Source organism: Labrus bergylta, chromosome 6 (genome assembly GCF_963930695.1).
Source record: "Labrus bergylta chromosome 6, fLabBer1.1, whole genome shotgun sequence".
Taxonomy (NCBI): domain Eukaryota; kingdom Metazoa; phylum Chordata; class Actinopteri; order Labriformes; family Labridae; genus Labrus; species Labrus bergylta.
In genome coordinates this window covers 10,213,976-10,234,872 of record NC_089200.1, presented here as the reverse complement: position 1 = coordinate 10,234,872, position 20,897 = coordinate 10,213,976, and the positions used below count along the sequence as shown (strand labels likewise).

Sequence of the window (20,897 nt, the reverse complement as noted above, 5' to 3'; positions counted from 1 at the left end):
TGACGGTCGGTTGCAGGAACATACAATGAAAAAATAAATAAATAAACCGTAACACACAGAAAATAACTCCACTGTCAATTTATTAAGGTTTTAAAGTGACAGTTAAGTTATCTTCAGTGTGCCACAGATTATTTATTTACTTAGTTTTAACTCAGTTTCTTTCCACTCCTGTAAAAAAAAAGTCACCCCCTCGCTTTATACAAATTTATTTGTAGGAAAAAAAACATCTTATGGAAAGCAATGAAAATATTTCACATTGTAGCTACAGAGCATGATGGAAATAGAATTTAAATTACTCAAAGCATTTCTTCTCTTAGTGTGATCATTTCCAAACGACGACTGGTCACCTGGTTCATTCTCTACAAAACGATCAGTCTTTATTTCGCAGCGTTAATTCATCGCTCTCCGTCTTCCAGGAAGTCTTCGGCCAGTTTGTTGAATTCACCGGCATATCTCAGGTGCAGGTTGTGTTTACCTTCTGGCATCAGGTGTAATCTACATTTGGGAAATAAAAGGGATACACGTGGATTTATGTCTTTTTCTAATTGAAGGTCATTTAAAAAAAAAAAAAACGACTTCTTAGTTTGTGAGTTTGTGTCTCACCGTGATCCTTTGATGTGCTTAGAGAGGAAATGCGCATGAGAGTTTGGCACTATGGGGTCTTTCTCTCCTTGGACGATGAGGGTCGGACAGCGGATTAGAGGAAGCAGCTCAATGCAGATACTCCCTGAGCAGAAGGAACACAAACAGCTTTAAAGTGTGTGGCATGAATACACTCCTTAAATGGTGATAAGCATCTCAGTGAAAACAGACTGGGTTCAAACTTCAGGAGGCTTTCTTTAAGACGTCTTTATATCACTGAGTAATAACTGCATCTCTTTCTTTTATTTCTTCAGGATTTGAGTTAAAGATTGTTCACTTGTGTATCAACTGTCTGCATCCCCCATGTGCTCAGCACCTTCTGGTCTCTTTGAAAACTGTGCGAATCCATCCACCCACGCCCCCCAGTTTTTAGCGAATGTTTCCGCTCCGTACACCTCCTCCAAGGGCTGCCTCATCCTCGCACTCCACTTGAAGACATCACGGATCCCTACATGCACACACACACACCTAATGTTGTTTAATATATTACACAGCTCACACAGTTCAAAAGACTTCTCTGGCAGTGTCCTCAGACGAAACAAAGAAAAAAAGGAGAAGAGTACCCTCGTAAAGCTGGAGGTCTTGCTGGGTGACGAAGGCATTCGCTCCCCAAACGACCATCCTGTTGATCAGGTCAGGGAACCTCGCTGCTGCGATCAGAGCTGTGATCCCTCCGTCACTCCAGCCAAGCAGAGAGAACTTTCCAAAGCCCAATGCCTGCAGATGAAACGGAAAATACTACACATGACAACAACTACAATTTAAACTAAACTCAATTTGGTGATCAATTGACATATTTGAAAGATTTATTTTTGAGCTTTTTGTGCCTTTAATGGAGAGACAGGACAGTGGATAGAGCTGGAAATCAGAGAGAGAGAGAGAGAGAGTAGCGGGAAAGGAGCCACAGGCTAGATTCGAACCCTGGCCACCTGCTTTGAGGACCACAGCCTCCATACATGGGGCGAGCGCACTACCCACTGCGCCCACCAGCGCCCCATCAATTGAGATATTGTGTCGAGGATTGAATTACACATCTTTTTATTTAATCACAGGGCATTAGAAAAAGGGGTGCTGATGGCCTAGCGGTTAGGTCCCACCCCAAGTACGGAGGCTCTGGTTCTCCAAGCGGACGGCTCAGATTCTAGTCCGACCTTTCTCTCATGTCATTCCCCACTCTCTCATCCAGATTTCCTACTCTATCCACTGTCCTATCCAATAAAGGCAAAAATAAACTATCTATTTGAATCGACCTTCATCAGATCCACTGCATCCTTTGCATCCCTCTCAAAGAAGTCCAGAGGGAAGTCTCTCTCTGGGGGGCGGGACCGTCCATAACCACGAGGATCCCAGCCAATCACAGTGAAGCATTCCTTGTTCAGAGACTTCAGCTGAGGGCCAAAATCAGTCCGAGTGCTTCCTGTAGCAGAGGAGACCATGGTTGTTTTTCTACAAGATTAAAGGATACTGAGACACAGAAACTGTATGTGTGTGTGTGTGTGTGTGAGATCCTCAGAAGAGGCCTGTTGTTGTTGTTGTTGTTGTATTTACCGAGAGCACCAGGAAGCAGAAGCAGAGCGTGTTTCCCTCCGCCCGTCTGTTCGTAGTACAGATCCACTCCGTTAACACGCTGCCTGCCTGACGCCTCAGAAGAGCTGCTGGGAGACAGACAGACAGACAGACAGACAGACAGACTGGTGGACTGTGGCATCGCGATGAAAAGAAGAGATCCTAATTCACTCACAGGTGTTCACACAACAGTCACAATATTGTCCAACATATTTCCAAACGTATTTGTGGACTTTTAAAGGAGCAATATGTAACTCTGATACACAGTCAGTTAGACATGCGCTGCAGTCCACATTCACACTCTCTGCACTCGCAATTTGAAATCCCTTCATGTAATCCTGTGACGCTCATATTACGATCGTTGTACTAGGTGTGTATATGTGCTGTCCCGTGTGGTTGTCGAGCTCTTCTGTCAGTTATCTTGTGTTGTTATGTTGTCAGTGGAAGACAAATTTGGGGGGGCGGCAGGTAGCTCAGTCTGTAGGGACTTGGGTTGGAAACATGAAGGTCGCAGGCTCAAGGACCCGGTGCAGACCAAGTCTGGAAATTGGCCTGGTAGCTGGAGAGGTGCCAGTCCACCTCCTGAGCACTGACGAGGTGCCCCCTGAGCAAGGCACCCCCCCACCCCCCCACACCATCTCCACCAGCTCAGGAGCGCTCACTGTGGGCAGCATGCTCATCAACAGAGTGTAAAACTGAACTTCCCCTCTCAGGATAAATAAAATATATGTTCTTCTTAAAAGCTTCACATGACCAGTTTCACTATTATTTTGCAAAGAGAGATGTCTTATGACTATATTGAGGGGACAACTCCAGCACCAAAATTACCCTATGTTTTTGTTTCCTTAAATTGAGGGCGTATAGACCTACTGTTTTTATTTTTAGATCATTTTTCCCACCATATTTGGTTCATTTTCAGCAGTAAGGATGTTGGCTGTAATCTACTTTTACTAACATTACAGGAGAGATTACTGCTGTTTCATTATCATCATTAAAAAAAAATACTTATCCAAAACATCTTTAAAAACCATCTTACATAAAAAAAAGACATTTTAAATACATAGATGATTCATTAAATACAGCTTCTGCGACAACTAAAGATAAAACAGTAAATACGCCAACCACCATTTATAATTCAAATAGACTAATTGTTAATACATTTCTGAGATGCAGCTTCAGAGTATGCTTATTTTCTAAAGCAGGAATGTAAGCGTTTGGTTCAGGGTGGCACAGCCTGGCACACAGCGCCATCTTGTGGATTTAAATAAAATAAAATAAAAAGCTTCTAAACAGGAAAAAAAACAAATTCCTGTAATGAACACGTCGCTAAATGCAGGCCAGGCGGTTCATGTCTTGCAGCATTAAGCGGTTAAAGTCCGTTTTTGTGCAAATAAACGTGCAGGTGAGAACTTTACCTGTACGGCCGAGTCGCTGTCATGGCTCGTTGAATGTCACTTCTGTATCTGAGGAGGAAACGAGCTCTGCCAACACACAGCGCCATGTCTCTTTCTTCTCCTCTGCACAGTTTATTAAGTTAAAGTTTAAAAAGAGACTTATGTAATCCTGCTACTCTAACCAGGATGGGAATCCAGGAAGCTGCACTCCACAGACAGGTTCACATGGTCTTAGTGATCAAAGGATTTCAAGTGAAATTACGCAAGAATACTCGACTAAATAAATTCAGTTCGGTCATTTTTTTGTATTTTACTTCACAGGTCTCTTCATTTCCTGAGGAAGTCTCTTCGACCTCCACAGTTTGAAACAGAGAAATTAAAGATCATAATGTTACAGTCAGTGTTCAGTGTGAAAGCAGGTGTTTCTTTCAGCAGGACTTTCCCCTTAAAGCTGCGGTGAGGAGTTTTTGATTGGCCAAGAAACAGACTTGAATTGATACTGATGTTTTTGTATGACCTACAAAAGTTTAAAGAGACCACCAGGGACACGATTAATCATCTCTATGTTACTTAATGTCTGAAACCCCTGTGGGTAAGGTGTCACACAAAGTGATTAAGAGCACACTGCAGGAGCAGCTTTTGTTTATAATTTCAACAGCAAAGATGTTTTTAAACGAGTGCATTTCTTTCATCCATCCATCCATCCATTTTCTATACCCATTCTGGGTCATGGGGGCTGGAGACGACCCCAACTGTCATTGGACACCCTGACTGATCACCAGCCAATCACAGGGCTGACATTTAAAGACGGACAACCAGCCACATTCACACCTACACGGGCAGTAAAGAGTCACCAATTAACCTAAGGAGCATGAGTTTGGACTGTGGGAGATAGCCGGAGTAGCCGGAGAGAACTTGAGTATGCACTGGGAGAACATGCAAACTCCAGACAGAGACGCTCCTGTCAGACGGGGATTCAAACCAGGAACCTCCTCGCTGTGAGGCAACAGCACTAACCACGCACTGCCCAAGTTTCCATTTTAAATCATTTGACATGAATTAGAATTTAAAATGGACCAACAGCAACACATAGAACTAAATATACGGTATTAGTTAAATCAGTGATTACAGGTTTGTCCGTTCATCAGGTGGTGTTTAAATGCCTGCTTGAGATGAGGTCGTTGTCCTGATATTATGTGGGACCTTCTTCCAGATGTGAGTGTCTGAATGAAAGCACAGCCTCTGACCACAGCTGGTTTTGTAAACCAGTACTGGGATTAATGCTTGAGAGGGCGATCTAGCGATGCGTCCCTGACTTGTTTTGGATCTTGTGCATGGAGACGAGATGTTGTTATGGATCTGAAAGTAAAACTTTAATTTCAGGAATGCTTCTGAAAGTCATGGCATTACAGCGAGGAAAGTGCGGTGCGGTGATGAGTTTCATTATTGTCTTACACTTGAAAGTCGAAGAAGTTTGATAAATCAAGGGAGTAACTTTGAGATAGATCAGCAGTAATATGAAACTTTCCTGCAGACCTAGAACATCCACTCGTCACATTGTTATTGTTTTGTTGTAACCAATCCATCACCTATGCTTTGTGGTTGTTCGAAGAACAATTTAATCATCAACATCACACACCATTTAATATTTACAACAAACCCCCCACCTACTCATCCCGTACACCCCTACGCTCACTGTGAGCTTCTAATGGAGGAGTTTTTAAGCACTATCAAAGCTAAACCAATCGTGTGATATGTGTCTGTTCATCAATGGGTTTGACCCTGGTGCTAGTGTGATGAGCTGTTCAGACCTAGTTCTCAGAGACACACAGAGCTTTTTGTAAACGCCTCCACTCTGCTCTGCATGTCAGCACGTCTGAGCTGTGCCACACACTGAACCACACACAGGAACACAACAAAAGGCGACAAAGACGCGCTAAAAATAGCTCAATCGCCTCAGAGCGACGTGTTGATGAAGCAGAACTTACTGGAAATGCAGCGACTGAAGGGGGATTTAAGTGGATGTCCACTGAGAAACAAACAGATGATTTAAAATAAATGGAGAGGATTCTTTGATCTGAGAAAATGAAAAACACTTTGTTATACAATTCTCATTCAGTGAGTCCTGAAGCATCTCATAAAACAGCGTTAAGTGTGAGGTTTTTGTTCTCCACTCCCCCCTTTTATTTTACACATAAAGCAATGGGATGGCAAAATCATGATTCTTCTGTCCGGACTGAAATAAATGTCCAATTGTTGGATTGACAGCCAATCAAATTGTTTCAGATATTCATTGTTTCTTGAGGAAAAAATTAAACTTCCTGTAAAACGCCCAGCAGAGGAAATACTGTGACAACTATCAGACTGATTGCCATGCACTTTAGTAGACATTCATGGTTCCCAAATGATGAATATTATTGACTTATGTGATCGCCTTTCTTTTCCTTTAAAGAAACATGAACATATATTTGGGTAACCTGAGTGTCTACCGACCCACACAATGTGAAATAAACCCATCCAGTCATTTGTTTGTGTTCTGCATAAGTCTTACAACACAGAGAAAAATGCTCTGTTTCAAATGTGCTCTCCTTGTGACTTCACAGTGGGATTCTGGTAAAAGAAATCCCCTTCCCTCCTCTGGTATCGCCACCCATGGACTCCATCCCCAGACTAGAACAAAACTTTAGCGCAGGTCCACCACTTTTATTCGCTAACGAAGGAGTGACGTCTACCGGGAAAACTCAGGGGAGGGGTCATTGCATTTAAAGAGACACACACACCAAAACAGAGCGTTCTGAGAGAGCTGGTTTATACAGGGTCACAAACTTCCTCTGATGCTTGATTCATGTTATATTTTGACCAAAGCACAGCACAGATGTTTCATTTAGACCACAGGAGACTGTTTGAAAAGCTGGAAAAGGGGGATAATATGTCCTCTTTAAGACCAAGATCATTTTTGTTACTGAGTACAACACTTATAAATCTTTTGGGTTGAGGCGCCAGTGAACAACTCGCCCTATGTACAGAGGCTCCCGTCCCCGAAGCAGGCAGCCCAGGGTTTGAATCCGACCTGTGGCTTCTTTGCTGCATGTCATTCCCTAACTCTTTCTCTCTATCTCTTTCCCTGGTTTCTGACTCTATCCACAGTCCTGTCTCTCACAAAAAGCCCACAAAATAAATCTTTAATTCTATCAGGTTGATTGCCATGACTCTTGGTTCAGATATTCATGGTTCCCAGAGGATAAATCCAATTTATTTTAACGATACCAGGATGTTTCTCTTAGTGCCACCCGCAGGTTTATACTTTTGTTTTTGATTGAAATTCTATGAGAGCTGTCCGGTTAATTGTACAGACGTTAAAGATATTCATGGTTCTCAGTAGAGTTAATACGTCCCAAAGGATTTGTTGTTTCTTTATTGGCACGAGCATGTTGGTATTTGTTTTTACAACGGGGAATAACTTTATTTTGGGCCTCATGGAGAGGGGCTCCTTGTACGGTATACCGTCTCAGCAGACAGTGATAGCCAGGCGTGGCCCACTGTTGGATGTGTTCTCCTCTGCCCTCTGCACCCTCGACCATCTTTGTCTGGTTGGTATGTGCCCATCCACAGTCCCGTGACCCCCCTCTTAGTCTAAATATAAATATCCAAGGAGGGTGCTCCACTGTTAAGGTCACATTACGTCATCCCGAGCAGGCTATTCTCATTCAAGTAGCACTCAGAGTACGAGCTGTGAACGCGCTGAAGGCTTTATGACACGCTGGGTCACAAAAAAAAAAAGTTGTCAGGGGCGGATTGAAAACGATGGGACAAAGTAACAGCTAGTGGATTATTGTTTTACAGAGGAGAGGAGTCAACCATAGCTGTAAACTTTCCCCTTTTGGAGCTCTGAATGATACACAACTTGAGGAACTGAATCGAGATTGTGCTCTTAAGTTGCTGCGTTGTTCTTGAGACTTCTGGCAGAGATGGGTAATGGCATAAACAAGGTAAAATATCAGATGGTTCCCCGTGGAAGATTCAAAAACCTTAATTACTTCTACATCCTTGTTATACTTTGACAATACCTGCATCAACATGTGACTCCGTTTCTAAATGTCTTAAAGGTCCTGCCTGATCTGTATCTTGGAAATCTCAAAGGTAAGCTGCTCTGTGTCTTTAAATCTGAGTGAAGAATTTATTTATTTTCAGGATAATGCAGATTTTGTTTCATTTCCTCATGCAGACGGGGCATGTGGTGAGATGCTACACTGAGCTCAGTTTCTATAGAGTAGAGAGGTCACAGTGTAGAGCAGGATGAGTGAAGAACCGTGTATAAGATGTTTTAAAAAATCATTACTATGTGGTTTTTTTTACGCAGGTCGTCTATGTGAGCTTGCGTGGGTTCGTGTGTAAGCCTCTGCGGCTGAAGGAAGGTTATGGGGAGTGTGTGAGCGTTAGTGTGGGAGGGGAGTCCCCAAAGTATGGGGTTGTCCCCCCTGTGTTCACTGTTTAATTTCTTTATATTAAAGCTGGAGATGCAATAATTTGTGGCTTTTTAAAAAAAAGTGCACACATGAAATTTAGACTGCACAGGAAATGTCTTCAAAAAAATATGGATTGCTCATGTTGATATGAAACCACGGTCAGAAAAGGGTATCTGATAGCTTTCATTTTTAAAGAAGGCTTCAGTTTTCACTGGTATGCCCTCATGTTTGAACAAATCCTTTTAAGAAAAAAAAAAGATGTGTATGAGGAGATATGTAGAAAAGAGTGAAATGCTAAAAGTTTGAACAGAAGCAGTGAAGCTGAAGGAAAAGAAAAATCTCTTTTAAAGAACTGGTGAAATACCGAGGAAGATCGAAGCAGTCCTTAGGGAAAAGAGGGGGGGAAATGCGTCAGATTATCGGGAAATTTAACTAGATTCTTCTTAAAACTAGGTAGGGGGCGATATCCACAATTTCATAGATTTTATGGTAGCTTTAGCTCTTAACAGGGAGTGACTGATTAGGCAAAAAAGAAATATCGATTTTTGGAAGTTATGAAACTATTTAAAATCTCAGAAGAGAAGAATCTTGATTTTTACACTTCTACCATTTATCATCACTGAACAAAGTCGGGAGAGGGGGTCTTTAGTTACTGCCGTCCCTCTCTCTGGAACAAGCGTCTGGCTGACCTGACGTCCATCACTACTGTCTCGACGTTAAAAATCTAAATTCAACTCATTGTCAATCGCTTTAAACTAATCCCTTAATCTCGGCTCAGTCTGATTATCATCCCACGCTGTTGTTATTTACACACCAAATTCATAGTTTAAAGCAGAGCTGCTACTTAGCAGTGAGGACCACAGCCTCCGTACATGCAGGCACGGGCACAACCGCTAGGCCATCCAGAGCCCCACCTGCATGTTTGTATTGCACCCTGTGCAGCTTTGTTTTGAAGTTCTTTGCGTAGTCACTTCTTAATTTACCTGCTGTTTTACAGAAAGTGTACATTTCTGTGTCATGAAATGACTATATGGTCAAACAAGATGCTCACGTCAACATTACATCTGGTTTGTGGTCTTTGTTAAGCCTACACAACACTACACATTCACCATGGCAACCACCAATGATTAACAGGTTGCACATTCTTTTATCCGGATAGTTTGCCTTAGTTTTCAATAAATTATTGTTTAAATGGTCTCCCTGTTTGTCCAGCTCACTGAGCCTGGGTTGGGACAGACATACATAAATAAATACAAGTCAACAAGTTGTGTCAGAGGGCGGTGTAGCTGGTCTGTGTTCAGCACAGGGACAGATAGTTACCAGCTTCAATGTCACGTCAGCACCATGACACCCCATCAAAATATTCGGTCAATGACCAGCACACTCAGGTCCTCTTTCATTTCATGACCTTCAAGTTCCTGGCAATAAATCAAAGTTACATAATTAGATTGTGTTCTCTCTGCAAGCATGGTGGCAGGGTTTAATGGTTCGTATTAAGCAGCATTCTCATTCATCTTTATTTTTTGTGTGTTGTATTTTTACAAACTGTTGTTGGGGCCTGCAGGCCTGGCTGGCTGCAGGGCTCAGCACAGACTCATCTTGCTCTTTTAAAGGGGGCATCAGTATCCTGCAAACTTGCAAAGCATGAGAAAAAAGAGCTGAAGACACATCTGCCAAAGCTAGAAAACATTTGGCTTCCTTTTACAGACTAAAATTTGATTAGAACAATTACAGTTTCTAGCTTTTGGCCAAGCTGTTCGACTGTTTTAGAAACATTGGTTTTCCGGTTTTTCTTTCAGTTCAAAACCAGAACAAAACTTAGAAGCCATGAGGCCACATTTGCTTGGGAGACCTTAGAGAAGGGGGGTTGTTGTCGGGTAGAAAATGCTTTATTTAGATTTAGCTTTACATGGAGTCATTTGTGATTGGATGGTTAAAGAATTGAGGGTTTCTTAATTTTCTTTGTGGTCTGCAGATGCACGAGACAGGGAGCTGCTGGCACAGCACAACATCACCCACATCCTGTCCATCCATGACACAGCCGCACCAGTCCTGGAGGTGAGCTGTCTCCTATTGGACTGTGTGACCCTCTGACACTAACGATGATCCGGCCATAAAGAGCACAAACGTCCCCTGAACTCACCAGTACAGCCCCCCCCCCCCCCCCCCCCCCGTCTGTGTCTGTTCTGCTTTGTACTCGTTCTGAAAGTGTGCAATGATGACTGCAGACCTGCAATGCAACACTGACTTAATATAATACACACCCGATAACTAACCTTTAGACCAATTCTCGCATTAATTAAGTTAGAAAACTGGTCTGTTCAGTTTCTAATTTCTTAAGTTACCTGACAGACCAAGGGCAATGCATACATTAGAGAAACTGGACCTGATAAATTCTCTGCAACTTAGGCTTTAGAAACACAAATTCTACATTATTCTAAATCAAAATTGTTGATTTTCTATTCGTGTCAGCTCTTAACCATTATTACTCCCCAAAGGATCATCGTCAACGATCTACTCATCACATGATGCAACCTCGGTTGAGTGTTGAGAGGATAAATAAGAGGGGAAAAAGGATGTGAAGTATTTGTTTTTTTTTCACACATAACTCATATTTTAGTTCACTCAAAGACTGATGAAAGTCGACCACTTCAAATGGTGTGAAAGTCAGATGTTCTTCTTTTCAATTTTTGCACGGCAAGTCCTCTCTAGTCTTGCATCAGTCGCGTCCTGGAATTCACCCAGACTTCACATGACTCTTTTCTGCAGTGCTGTGTTAAATCCCGGTAAAAAGTCTGAACATTTGAATGCCTCTTTTAGGTCCGTGCTGCAGCTGTGAGGACAGATGTGTAAGTCATGAGATTTGGAAATATCAATATTTTAATGAAGGTACTTTTAGCTCGGCAGCTTGTAGTTTGTAAAGTTTTGAAAGTGCAACTGCATTAAATGATTATGTGTGTGTGTGTGTGTGTACGTGCAAGAGACTGTGGGAACCCAGTAGGTTGAAAGTAGAAACGTACCTCCTTTGATTTCCATATGTTCTGACACCTTACAGGTGTCAGAACATATCGTACAGCTGCAAAATGAGTCCAGATGTATGAATCTGAGATTTTTTATCGATTCAAAATATTATTGAACAATCAGAAAAGTTATACATTATGATTACAATCTATACATTTCTTTTTTACCCGTGTAAAAAGTTCTCTTCGTCGTCGTTTGACCCGCTTTTGAAAATCTTGCTTTCGCAACTTTCATCTTTTCTTGTTGAAAGCGAATCATGAGAAGTGCTCAGAGATCTCTGTACACTTTCTCCGTCCACTGTACACATGTTTCATTGAACATAGAAGAGAAACAGCAACTTGTATTACAGTATCACTACCCAAACTGGTCAACCACCAAAACTTTATCAATGGTTTTAGGCTCTGATATTGAGCCTGACTGCCTGAATTTCACTGACCTTTACAAGTCTTTCTCTTTGACCTTTAACTCTACAATTAACTCAGCAGACGCTTTTCTCCAAAGCGATGAACTGAGAGAGTAAGAACAACACAAAGAAGGATCTAGAGAGGATGTCAGTAAGTGCAGACAAACAGCTTTAAGTTCGATCGGACACATCTTCTAAACGTCTTCGCCTTCATATGGATGATGCAGCGTTTTACGTCCTGTGGTGTAAAGATGACTCAGGGTTTTTTTTTTTTTTGGGCCCAAATGGCCAGATGGGGATGTTTTGATTTGCATACCTAACAGTCAGACTGCTGACTGATTGATTTCTTGGAAGACAGCTTGTTGCTTTCTGAGGGAGGATGACCAAAATTTGCAACCACCAAATCTCTAAGGTCCAACATGACATTTACTGCACAGCGTGTGGCTCAGATTAACAGACCACAACAATATTTAAATGCAATGGAGGTGTATTGGATCAAACTTATACTTCCAAATGCATGCTTTTTTGGAAGCTAAAGACATTACTGTTTTGCACAAATTCACAATTTGCATGATCATTGCATTGAAGTGTTTGTCTGGGGTTGATTTAAAATATCACTGAGTGATGCTTTTCATGATTTTTTAGTATTTCTTTTTGTATACCCTGGATTTTCTGTTAGTGAAAACAAGTTTACGAATAGGGTTGCAACATTTCCTCTAAGTATTGTGGTGTTTAATTTTCTGTGTGTGTGTGTGTAAGCCAACCTGACCAGAGCACATCCAGAGCTCGCTGTGTGTCCCAGAGGGCTCTGGGGTTTTTGCAGCGGTGCAGTCATAGCGGGACGAGGTAGTTTCTGTCCACTTCATGTAGCATCTTCAGCTGCCAGGTGCACACAACACAAAAAGACACACACACTCACACACACACACAGGCAAACATCGTTAAGTCATGACCTTCCACATCAGCAGGGTCAGAGGGGCCAGGTTTCAGGGGCTGTCCCATCCAGCCAGAAACAGGAAGTGTGTTAGAGCCGGTGATCGAACGGACGACCTGAATGGATGAACACTCCAGCTGCTGTATGTTAAATCAAAAGGTTTACATGCAGAAGTTACAGGATGGTGTTTCAGTCTTTTAACTTTTCTCTATTTTTCTTCGTGCTATGACTAAAAGTTACTAATATGGCGAGGTTCAGCCAAAGCCCTCCTCTGGGTTCCTTTCTTCTCTCTTTCCACGTATTTTTACATGTTGGGCTTTTAATGTCTTTTGTGCAAACAAATAAATAAAATAACGACTTTTCTCTTTTGCCCTTCAGGACATGACGTATCTGTGTATATCTGCTGCCGACCACTCCAAGCAAAACCTGTGAGTACTTCAGCATACTTTAGTGCAGTGGTTCTCAACTGTTCTAGTCTAAGGACCCACAACCAACTCCTTCATGAACATCGTGACCCAAATTTTTTATATTTTTTCAACCAATCAGATTTTTGGACCTCAAATGGTACAAAAAAAAATACGATGAAACAAAGAGAAAGAACAAAACCAGCATGTTTAAAGAGCGCTTCATAGACTTTTCACTCATTTTTTTTCCCAGTCACACATTCGGACCCACTGAAAACAGCTCTGCGACCCACTTTTGGGTCACGACCCACCAGTTGAGAACCACTGCTTTAATACATTTACAGTGTGTAGTTCAGAGGTCAGTTATGTTTGAATGTTTTAAATATTGGATCTGATGTTTAGTAAAAAAAAATCACAAATACATCCTTTTATTAAAGAGGCTGAACAAAAATCCAAAGAGTCTGCAAATAACGAATGAATCATAAATGAATAAGAATATATTCTCTCTGTTGTTGAGACATGCTGCACACACATAGACCACAATGCACAAACAGGATCCTTTGGACATGCACTACTGGAGAAATGTCAGAGTGAAGGAGTTGCACATGAAGGCGTGCCCGTGCAGTTGGGGGTTTCAGTGCAGCTCGGCACCTCTCCAGCCACCAGACCAACTTCCAGACTTCGTCCACACCGAGGCTTGAACTGGTGACCCTCTGATTCCCAGCCCAAGTCCCTAAAGACTGATCTAATATCGCCCCATCGATATTAAATAAAAGAGTCTAAAATACAATTCAAAAACAACAAAAAAAAAGAGTTGTTTTTTTTAAATGTAAGAAATAAAAGTATACATATATGCATGTATGTACACGTAACGTTTTCGAACATCAAATGTGTTACTTTTTTTCCTCCCCCCTCAGGATTCAGTTCTTCAGAGACAGCATCATGTTTATTCACGAATCTCGACTGAAAGGAGAGGGCTGCCTCGTCCACTGGTGAGTAGGCCAAGGACGACATGAGAAAAATATATAAGATGTGTGAACACATTGTTTGATTTTGGGATAACGATTTAAATTGTGATAAGTAAACAAAAAATAAAAAGACTGCATATTCGCTGTAACTCTTTTTCTATGTATATCTGTTCTTCCTGTTTTAATACAATACCTGTGTTTGCAACATGTAACTACTGAATCCTAAATAAAAAAATGTTTTCCTTCCACTAATGAGTCCGAGGCTAGCTTATGGCTAGCTTTGGCTTCAGGTGGCTGCATCGAAAAGGTTTCTCAGCCCTCCATCCAACAGGTTAAATGTACACCCGCTGAGTGAGACAGCTTTGATTCACTACATTACATTTCCATTACATTTCTTACTCTAGGCAAAAGACATCATAAAAATATGTTTTTATTCTCTCTCCCTCATGCCCTGATTGGTTTGAGTACTTCTCGCGTATGAATGGGATTAGCTACTTCTGATGGACTCTTTACATAGCAGCCTCTACCATCAGGGTGTGAATGTGTAGGTGTGACATGGTGTAAAAGTAGTCAGCTTTGAGTAGTAAGAAGACTAGAAAAGAAATAAACAAGCTCAAGTCCATTTACAATTGTTTGATATTTTTGCATGAATGACATTTGTGTTTAGTATTAACAGCTTTGATCAAACATGAATAAACTGAGTTTAAAGCTTTTGGTTCTCATCTGTTTGCATTTTCTTTTACTTACTAGTCCTTCAATGTCTGGCTGTTTCGCCTCTTCAAAACGTCTTACATCAGTCTAGTCTAGTCCATCTTATTATTTAATTTGAAAGCAAGTTACATGAGTAATATTATATGTTACATTAAACTACAAAAGGTCTGAAACCGGAGTCATTTGCATGCGAGAATGCGGAAAGGAAGAAGGAACATGCAATCTGATATTTGTCTCATAAGATGGAGAATTTGCCTAACTGTGATTACTGACTGGAAATCCTCATCTTCAATTAAGTCACTTCTCATTTTCAACCACATCAATGTCACCAAAGCGAATAAAACTTTGTTTCATTGTACATCACATCATCTTTCATCCTTCCTCAAATCAAAGAAGAAAAAATCAAGCATTAAACCACAGCTTGTACCGAGGAGGTTTCATGTTTGACTCTCTGAATATGTGGTGATTGCTACAGTGGGCCTCATGTTGTGAGTCTGTGTGCTGTCAGTGTTGCAGGCGTGTCCCGCAGTGTGACCCTGGTGGTGGCTTACATCATGACCGTGACGGGACGGGGCTGGGTCGAGTCTCTGGCGGCGGTGAGGGCGGCCCGGCCGTGTGCGGGGCCAAACCTGGGCTTCCTGCGGCAGCTGGAGGAGTTTGAAAACACCGAGCTGACAGATGTGAGTGACACTCAGGGATCATAGGATCACTAAGAGTTCATGATATACTGTATGTTGTCAACAGTATTCTTTTAATGCATTTCTCTAATTTCCTCTTTGTTTACACGGTTAAAGAAATGCCAGTCCTACACAGGGTTTGAAAATGTGTATCCATTTCCTCTGGAACAACAATGCAATCACATGCTGATGCAGAAGTCTGTATGTGATGAAAACATCTCATTAGTCTATAGTCTATATAGGGAGTATCAGTGTGGTCACTACCTGGAGCTTGCATGTATGGAGGCCGGCGCTGTTGAGGTGGCAATGCTGTTTGGGTGGTGAAGGCCGTTCGGTAAAGAAGGTCAAATATAGGAGTTCTGTGTGTGGGTGTGGTGGAGAGTGAGAGCTAGGGTTGCCACCTTCCATGTAGAAAAATACAGGACACCCTGCAGCGGGGTGCAACTCAACAGGGGCCTGACCACCACTGGCCCAATGGTGGGGTGGGGCACCAGTTGTAGTGAATCAGGATTTAAAACATTATTTTAATGAAGTAATAATTTAATAAAGAGTCATACTTAAAGTGCTTTATTAACACTTTTTTTTCCCCAAAAAATGTACAAGCACAAAACTTCAGTGTAAAGGCAGATACAGTAATGTATGCACATTGAAATGCACCTAACAGGACGTCAGAAGATGCTTACTACTAGCTAGGCCTATCTAATTTACAACTTCACTTAAACTCCAAATAAAGTTATTAACTTAACATTAATTCATTAACAGAGTATTATTGAAGTGCTTTTGACACTGCTGTACCATAGAGGGGAGCAGTAAGATGACAGATTTTTAATTAAATAAACAGTACGAATTTAAAAGTATTTTTATTCATTTATTCTCTCCTTCTGTCTGTTGTTTTTGTTGTTTTCTCATGAGATCATGAATGATAGCCTACTATTAATATGGTTTTGAACTATGATTGAACTGTATTCATGATGTCTCGCCCAGGCCAAACTGTGAATACAGATTTGGCTAAAATAAATGTCATCTTTTTGTTTTATGTAGGCTACTGAAGAATATTCACACTATCCAAACTATAGGCTACTGGAATAACCTATTTATAAACATCGGAGAAAATATACGAAGTAGGCCTACAATAGTTTCCTTTACATTATATCAATTTTCACTGACACTGTCAAGCCAGTCATTACTTTCTACTCACGTCTGTATTTCTGCATCTGTTTACGTTTCAATGGTGCACGGTGCAGGTATCAGAGGCAGCCGCAGACATGTTTCCTTTTGACTCCTATGACTTTCTCTCACCCAATCACGAAAGAGCTCTCATTGCTCATGCCAAAAAAAAAACCAACGGACGCTTTGAGGAAGCGGGAACTAGCCGGCTGAATGCAGGTGGAATGATGCTGAGTTCAAGGCATCTTGGAAATACGGGACAAACTGCGTCCCGTATAAATTCAAAACGGGACGCAATATCAAAGTGTAAAATACGGGACGAGCTAGCATGGAAGGGGTTGACTGGGTCCCTGGAGCTTACTACTGTCCGGCCTTCCTGAGGTGTTGTGGGATTAATTGGACCATTGGGTCCAGAAGGGGCCATGTGGTAGGGTAGGTGGAATAAGCATTGTCACTACCTGGTTAAGTCCCATATCGGAGCCTGGGTCTGTTGAAGGTTGCATCACTGTTGCGGTTGCGGTTGCGGTTGCAACTAAGGAACATAAGGTAATGTAACTTATAAGTAGGAAGTAGGGGCATAATGAGGATGAGGAGGGTCTTCACTGAGCCCTTATCCTAAAACATAAAAACAACAATACAGCTGCATACGTCATAAATTAATATGAGTAGAATCTGTTGGGATAAAACATATTCATCTTGAAAGGAAGGCCAAAGAGAAGCAAAGGTGACTCACTCTTTCTCCCCCTCTGCTCTCTCTCTCTCCAGTATCGAGACTGGTGGAAGGAGCGATACGGGAAGGTGTCGTTCAACGATGGCGAGGAGGTGGAAAAACTTTTAACTAAGAAATCTGAAGGCAGCAGCAGCAGCAGCATAACGACCAGCATCACTCCTGCACTGAGCACGAAGATCACCTGAGTTATAAGAGGAGAGAGAGGCGTCCGTCAATCTCGTATTTTACGAACACTTGGGGACTGTGAGCTTCTGCTTGGACTCACATCGTCGATTCTTCAGCAGGAACACTGTCTGTACCAAAATGCACGCAGGACAATCATGTGAGTGAGGGGGATTTTTGTGTCATTGCCTCAGCCCCCCCCCCCTCCCTTCATCAAATGGTGTCTTTGCTTCTAACTGTCAAAACAACATGCAAGGTCAGTCAAGCCTGACACCAGAGAAACATGTACATACAGTACATTTAGCAGTGAGTTCCCCCCCCCCCCCCCCCGAGTTCTGTTATGCTGTGTCCTCCACTTTAAATATGACTATATGACTTTCTATAGACAGCTGAAGAGCACTGTATCATCCAGTCACACAGTGTCTGCAGCAGCTTTTATTTATTTAATCATACTGTAGTTGTATTCCTTCATGAAGGTTTGTTTTTGTTTCATTAAAGTCTAGATTGTCCAAAAATGACTTTCAGTTATGTTATTATAAAACCGGGTTGGCAGTATAAAAGTGTGTATTTTTTTTTTAATGTGAATGTCTTGTGTGTGTGAAGAACAGAAAAGTCTGCCGTCAATTATTACAAACTGTGAAACACATCATTCATTTAAAAATCATGGTGAAAAGACGAACGAGTATGTGACCATCAGTGGTGTAATGGTGTCTGAAGAAGTGGGTATTCTCTTAATTTTCCCCAAAAAATATTTTTTAAGCGGCTCGTCCAGCAGAGGCTAAACGGCCTCTGTGATAAACAGTGATATTTATTGGAGTTTCCACCATCACAAGTTGGGAATGGTACCAAAATAAGGGATCCGTACGGTCCTACTTTTTTGGTTCCCTTCTGTTGGGATGCAAAGGGTACCGATCCGACCCGAAAGCTTCCCTTGTTTACTGTGTCCCTGTTCTTCTTGAACGTTGAACTTAATTAATAGCGGGCTACACTGTGTTGGGCTGCTATGATGTCACACTATTACATAGCTGACGCAGCTATCTCCATCTGGCTTACACTCTGCTTACCAAATAAGGGTACAGTTGGCTGTGGAAAAGCAAGCAAGTTCAGGATTTACCGTACTGAACAAAACCGGACCGCTTGGTGGAAACGGGTAGAACCGCCCCATGTACGACCTCGGAGATGCAGACCTCTGCTGGACGTCCATTATTGCCCTTTGTTTACTGTGTAACATTCTTCTTCTCTGATGAATTTGCTGGCGGTATTACACTATGTCGCGCTGCTTTGATGTAGTGATGTGTAAGGGTACGGTTGGCCGTGGAAATGCAAGCAAGATCAGGGTTTACCATACCGAACTGGACAGAACCGAACTGGACAGAACCAAACTGGAACGCTTGGGGGAAATGGGGAAATTAAGACTTCTCTTGCATATTTAATTAGTCGACTTTAGGGAGGGTTGCTGTTTAAATAAAATAAGCCACAGTAGAGGAGCTGACTTGATAATTTTAACTGGACAACTAACCAAAGGCTGAGACACATAGTGATGCATTTACAATGAACTACTCTTTAGAGGACTCAGTCTTTTCATTTTCATTGCATTTAAAGAGACACACACACCAAAACGGAGCATTCCCAGAGAGCTGGTTTATACAGGGTCACAAACCTCCTCTGGTGCTTGATTCATGTTATATTTTGACAGAAGCACAGCACAGATGTTTCATTTAGACCACAGGGGACTGTTTGAAAAGGTGAAAAAGGGGGATAATATGTCCTCTTTGACGTGTATTTAAAAAATCCCCTTTGTAAAATTCTGTACAGTATGACTTACTGACTTAAAATGTGGATTTAGCTTGATTCATTTTCCAAAACAATAGACTTAATCCATGAAGTGAATACTCTGTTTAAATATTAAATGGACTTGAGCTTGTTTATTTCTTTTCTAGTCTTCTGCAGGAACAAAGAGAGACAGAGCCACCGAGGATAAGACAGATTTAAAGCCACAGTGTCAGTAATAATGGTAAAAGTATGATTCGTATTAGCAGTAACAGCTCAGTGTGAAAATAGACCGATCAGTCTGATCACTGATGGAGGACTGATTGTGACTGATTTATAGAAGTTGAGCAGTTCTAAGATTCACAATGACTTTTATAAATATCTATTGTTGTATAGCGTTCACACCATAGAGAGAAGATGATCAAAATGAAGGTCGTTAGAGAGGCCGATATATTTACATGGCTTAACACTTCCTAATCAACTGATAATGTGTTAAAACTTCACCTTCACAGCTTGTGCACCAGAAACCATCAAATAATAATACAAATAATATCATTTGCTTTCTCTGCAAAGGGGGCAAAGCTTTGAAACTCTCTGCCCACTAACATAAAACTAGAGAGCAACAGAAATGCTTTCGACTCAAACAATGGCTGAAATTAAATCAACAGTGCTCACATGAATAGCTTCTGACTGGTTTATTGTTGGATCATGATGCCTTATTTGCTGTACAGCACATGTGTATATTTGAATATATTGCTGCTCTTCTATCGCTTCTTTATTATTCATCCATTCTCTCTTTATTGCTATCTTTAATTGTTTCTTTTCAAAAGCCTCCTGTGGACAGGTGTTGAGAACTAGTACATATGCTAAATCACGTAAACACTCTGCATCTGGTTCGTCCACCACTTCCTTCCACTGCTTTAGCTCACATTCATTTCCTTTCCTTAAAACAACCTGTTCTTGTTTTTGATTACTTGTTTATTTATTTACTTTTGTTATTTTGCCTGTACTACTACTAATAATTCAATGACAAAGTGCTCTATTGTTGCTCCTTCCCTCATGTTCTGTCTTGAAAATAAGAAATGAACATATAAAGAAATAAAGAACAAAAGAATAATAAACTTTGCATCCCTGTTGTTATAACAAATCCTACTCTCGCCTAGGGCACCAAAATAGCTGGAGTCGGCCCTGGCTGTATTAGTGTTATTGTATACGTCTGTTAGTAATGTTGTTTTGTATGTTTGTTGTGTATTACTTTGTTTTTGTGTTAGGGACCCCTTAAAATGCAAGGGGCTATTCCACAAAATAAATTAGAATTCAAATGTAATGATGTCCATGCCAAATAACATCTATGTATCTATCTAACAAAAACACAGACCTGATAGCCTTCACAGACTTCAGTAGGATTTCATATCCAGGACTTTTAAATACCTATTTTCTGAGTAAATTTATGATCGGTACCAGACTGATAAATAAAGTTATTTGAACTGAATTGATTTGATTAAAGACGAATCTGAAGATTTGTATTGCTGTTAATCTAAATCTCTCATCAGCTGAACTCTGTAGACTGCTGATATTGTACTCTGCATACAACAATAGTGCACAACAGACATTTTCTCAATAATAGGCAGTCGGTTTATAATAATGTTATCTGGTAAAATTCGGCGGTGTTATTGATCATAATCTTCCTATGTGCAGGGAGACTTCACGCATCACTTCTGCAGCAGGACCACTCTGGAGTGACTTTACGTGAAAGTTCATCATTTCAAAGAATTGTTTTTGTCTCCGTCTGATGAGTTTCCACGTGTGCGGGTGTGTGACACTTCTGACTGACGCCGGCAGGGTTTCCCCCCCTGGTCGGTGTCTTACTGGAGATCTGCTG

At 41.3% G+C, this 20,897-nt stretch overlaps 2 protein-coding genes across 3 annotated transcripts; one reads left to right on the top strand and one right to left on the bottom strand.

Moving 5' to 3' along the window:
* Window positions 1–190: 190 nt before the first annotated feature.
* On the bottom strand, window positions 191–3,842 carry bphl (biphenyl hydrolase like). Of its 2 annotated transcripts, none has more exons than XM_020655439.3 (7): window positions 3,624–3,842; window positions 2,191–2,297; window positions 1,893–2,059; window positions 1,206–1,359; window positions 959–1,090; window positions 604–727; window positions 191–495 (listed from the first exon to the last, which is right to left on the bottom strand). In XM_020655439.3, exons 1-7 carry the CDS (start codon window positions 3,707–3,709, stop codon window positions 396–398), a joined length of 870 nt encoding a protein of 289 aa, XP_020511095.2. In that variant the 5' UTR covers window positions 3,710–3,842; the 3' UTR covers window positions 191–395. The 2 variants fall into 2 exon arrangements, with proteins under 2 accessions (XP_020511095.2, XP_020511104.2); XM_020655448.3 differs by having other exon boundaries at window positions 2,191–2,294; window positions 3,624–3,832.
* A 3,478-nt stretch (window positions 3,843–7,320) lies between these two features.
* On the top strand, window positions 7,321–20,393 carry LOC110000074 (dual specificity protein phosphatase 22-B-like). Its single transcript, XM_020655255.3, has 7 exons — window positions 7,321–7,591; window positions 7,709–7,742; window positions 10,044–10,126; window positions 12,805–12,854; window positions 13,748–13,822; window positions 15,018–15,189; window positions 17,119–20,393. Exons 1-7 carry the CDS (start codon window positions 7,571–7,573, stop codon window positions 17,266–17,268), a joined length of 585 nt encoding a protein of 194 aa, XP_020510911.2. The 5' UTR covers window positions 7,321–7,570; the 3' UTR covers window positions 17,269–20,393.
* The last annotated feature ends 504 nt before the right edge of the window (window positions 20,394–20,897 follow it).

Coding starts and splice junctions, on each gene's coding strand:
- LOC110000074 (XM_020655255.3), top strand. CDS start 7,571: ATGGGTAATGGCATAAACAAG. Junction 7,592..7,708: donor TGGGTAATGGCATAAACAAG/GTAAAATATCAG, acceptor AATGTCTTAAAG/GTCCTGCCTGATCTGTATCT. Junction 7,743..10,043: donor GTATCTTGGAAATCTCAAAG/GTAAGCTGCTCT, acceptor TGTGGTCTGCAG/ATGCACGAGACAGGGAGCTG.
- bphl (XM_020655439.3), bottom strand. CDS start 3,709: ATGGCGCTGTGTGTTGGCAGAGCTCGTTTCCTCCTCAGATACAGAAGT. Junction 2,060..2,190: donor TCTGCTTCCTGGTGCTCTCG/GTAAATACAACA, acceptor CCTCTGCTACAG/GAAGCACTCGGACTGATTTT. Junction 728..958: donor GTTTTCAAAGAGACCAGAAG/GTGCTGAGCACA, acceptor CCTTCTGCTCAG/GGAGTATCTGCATTGAGCTG.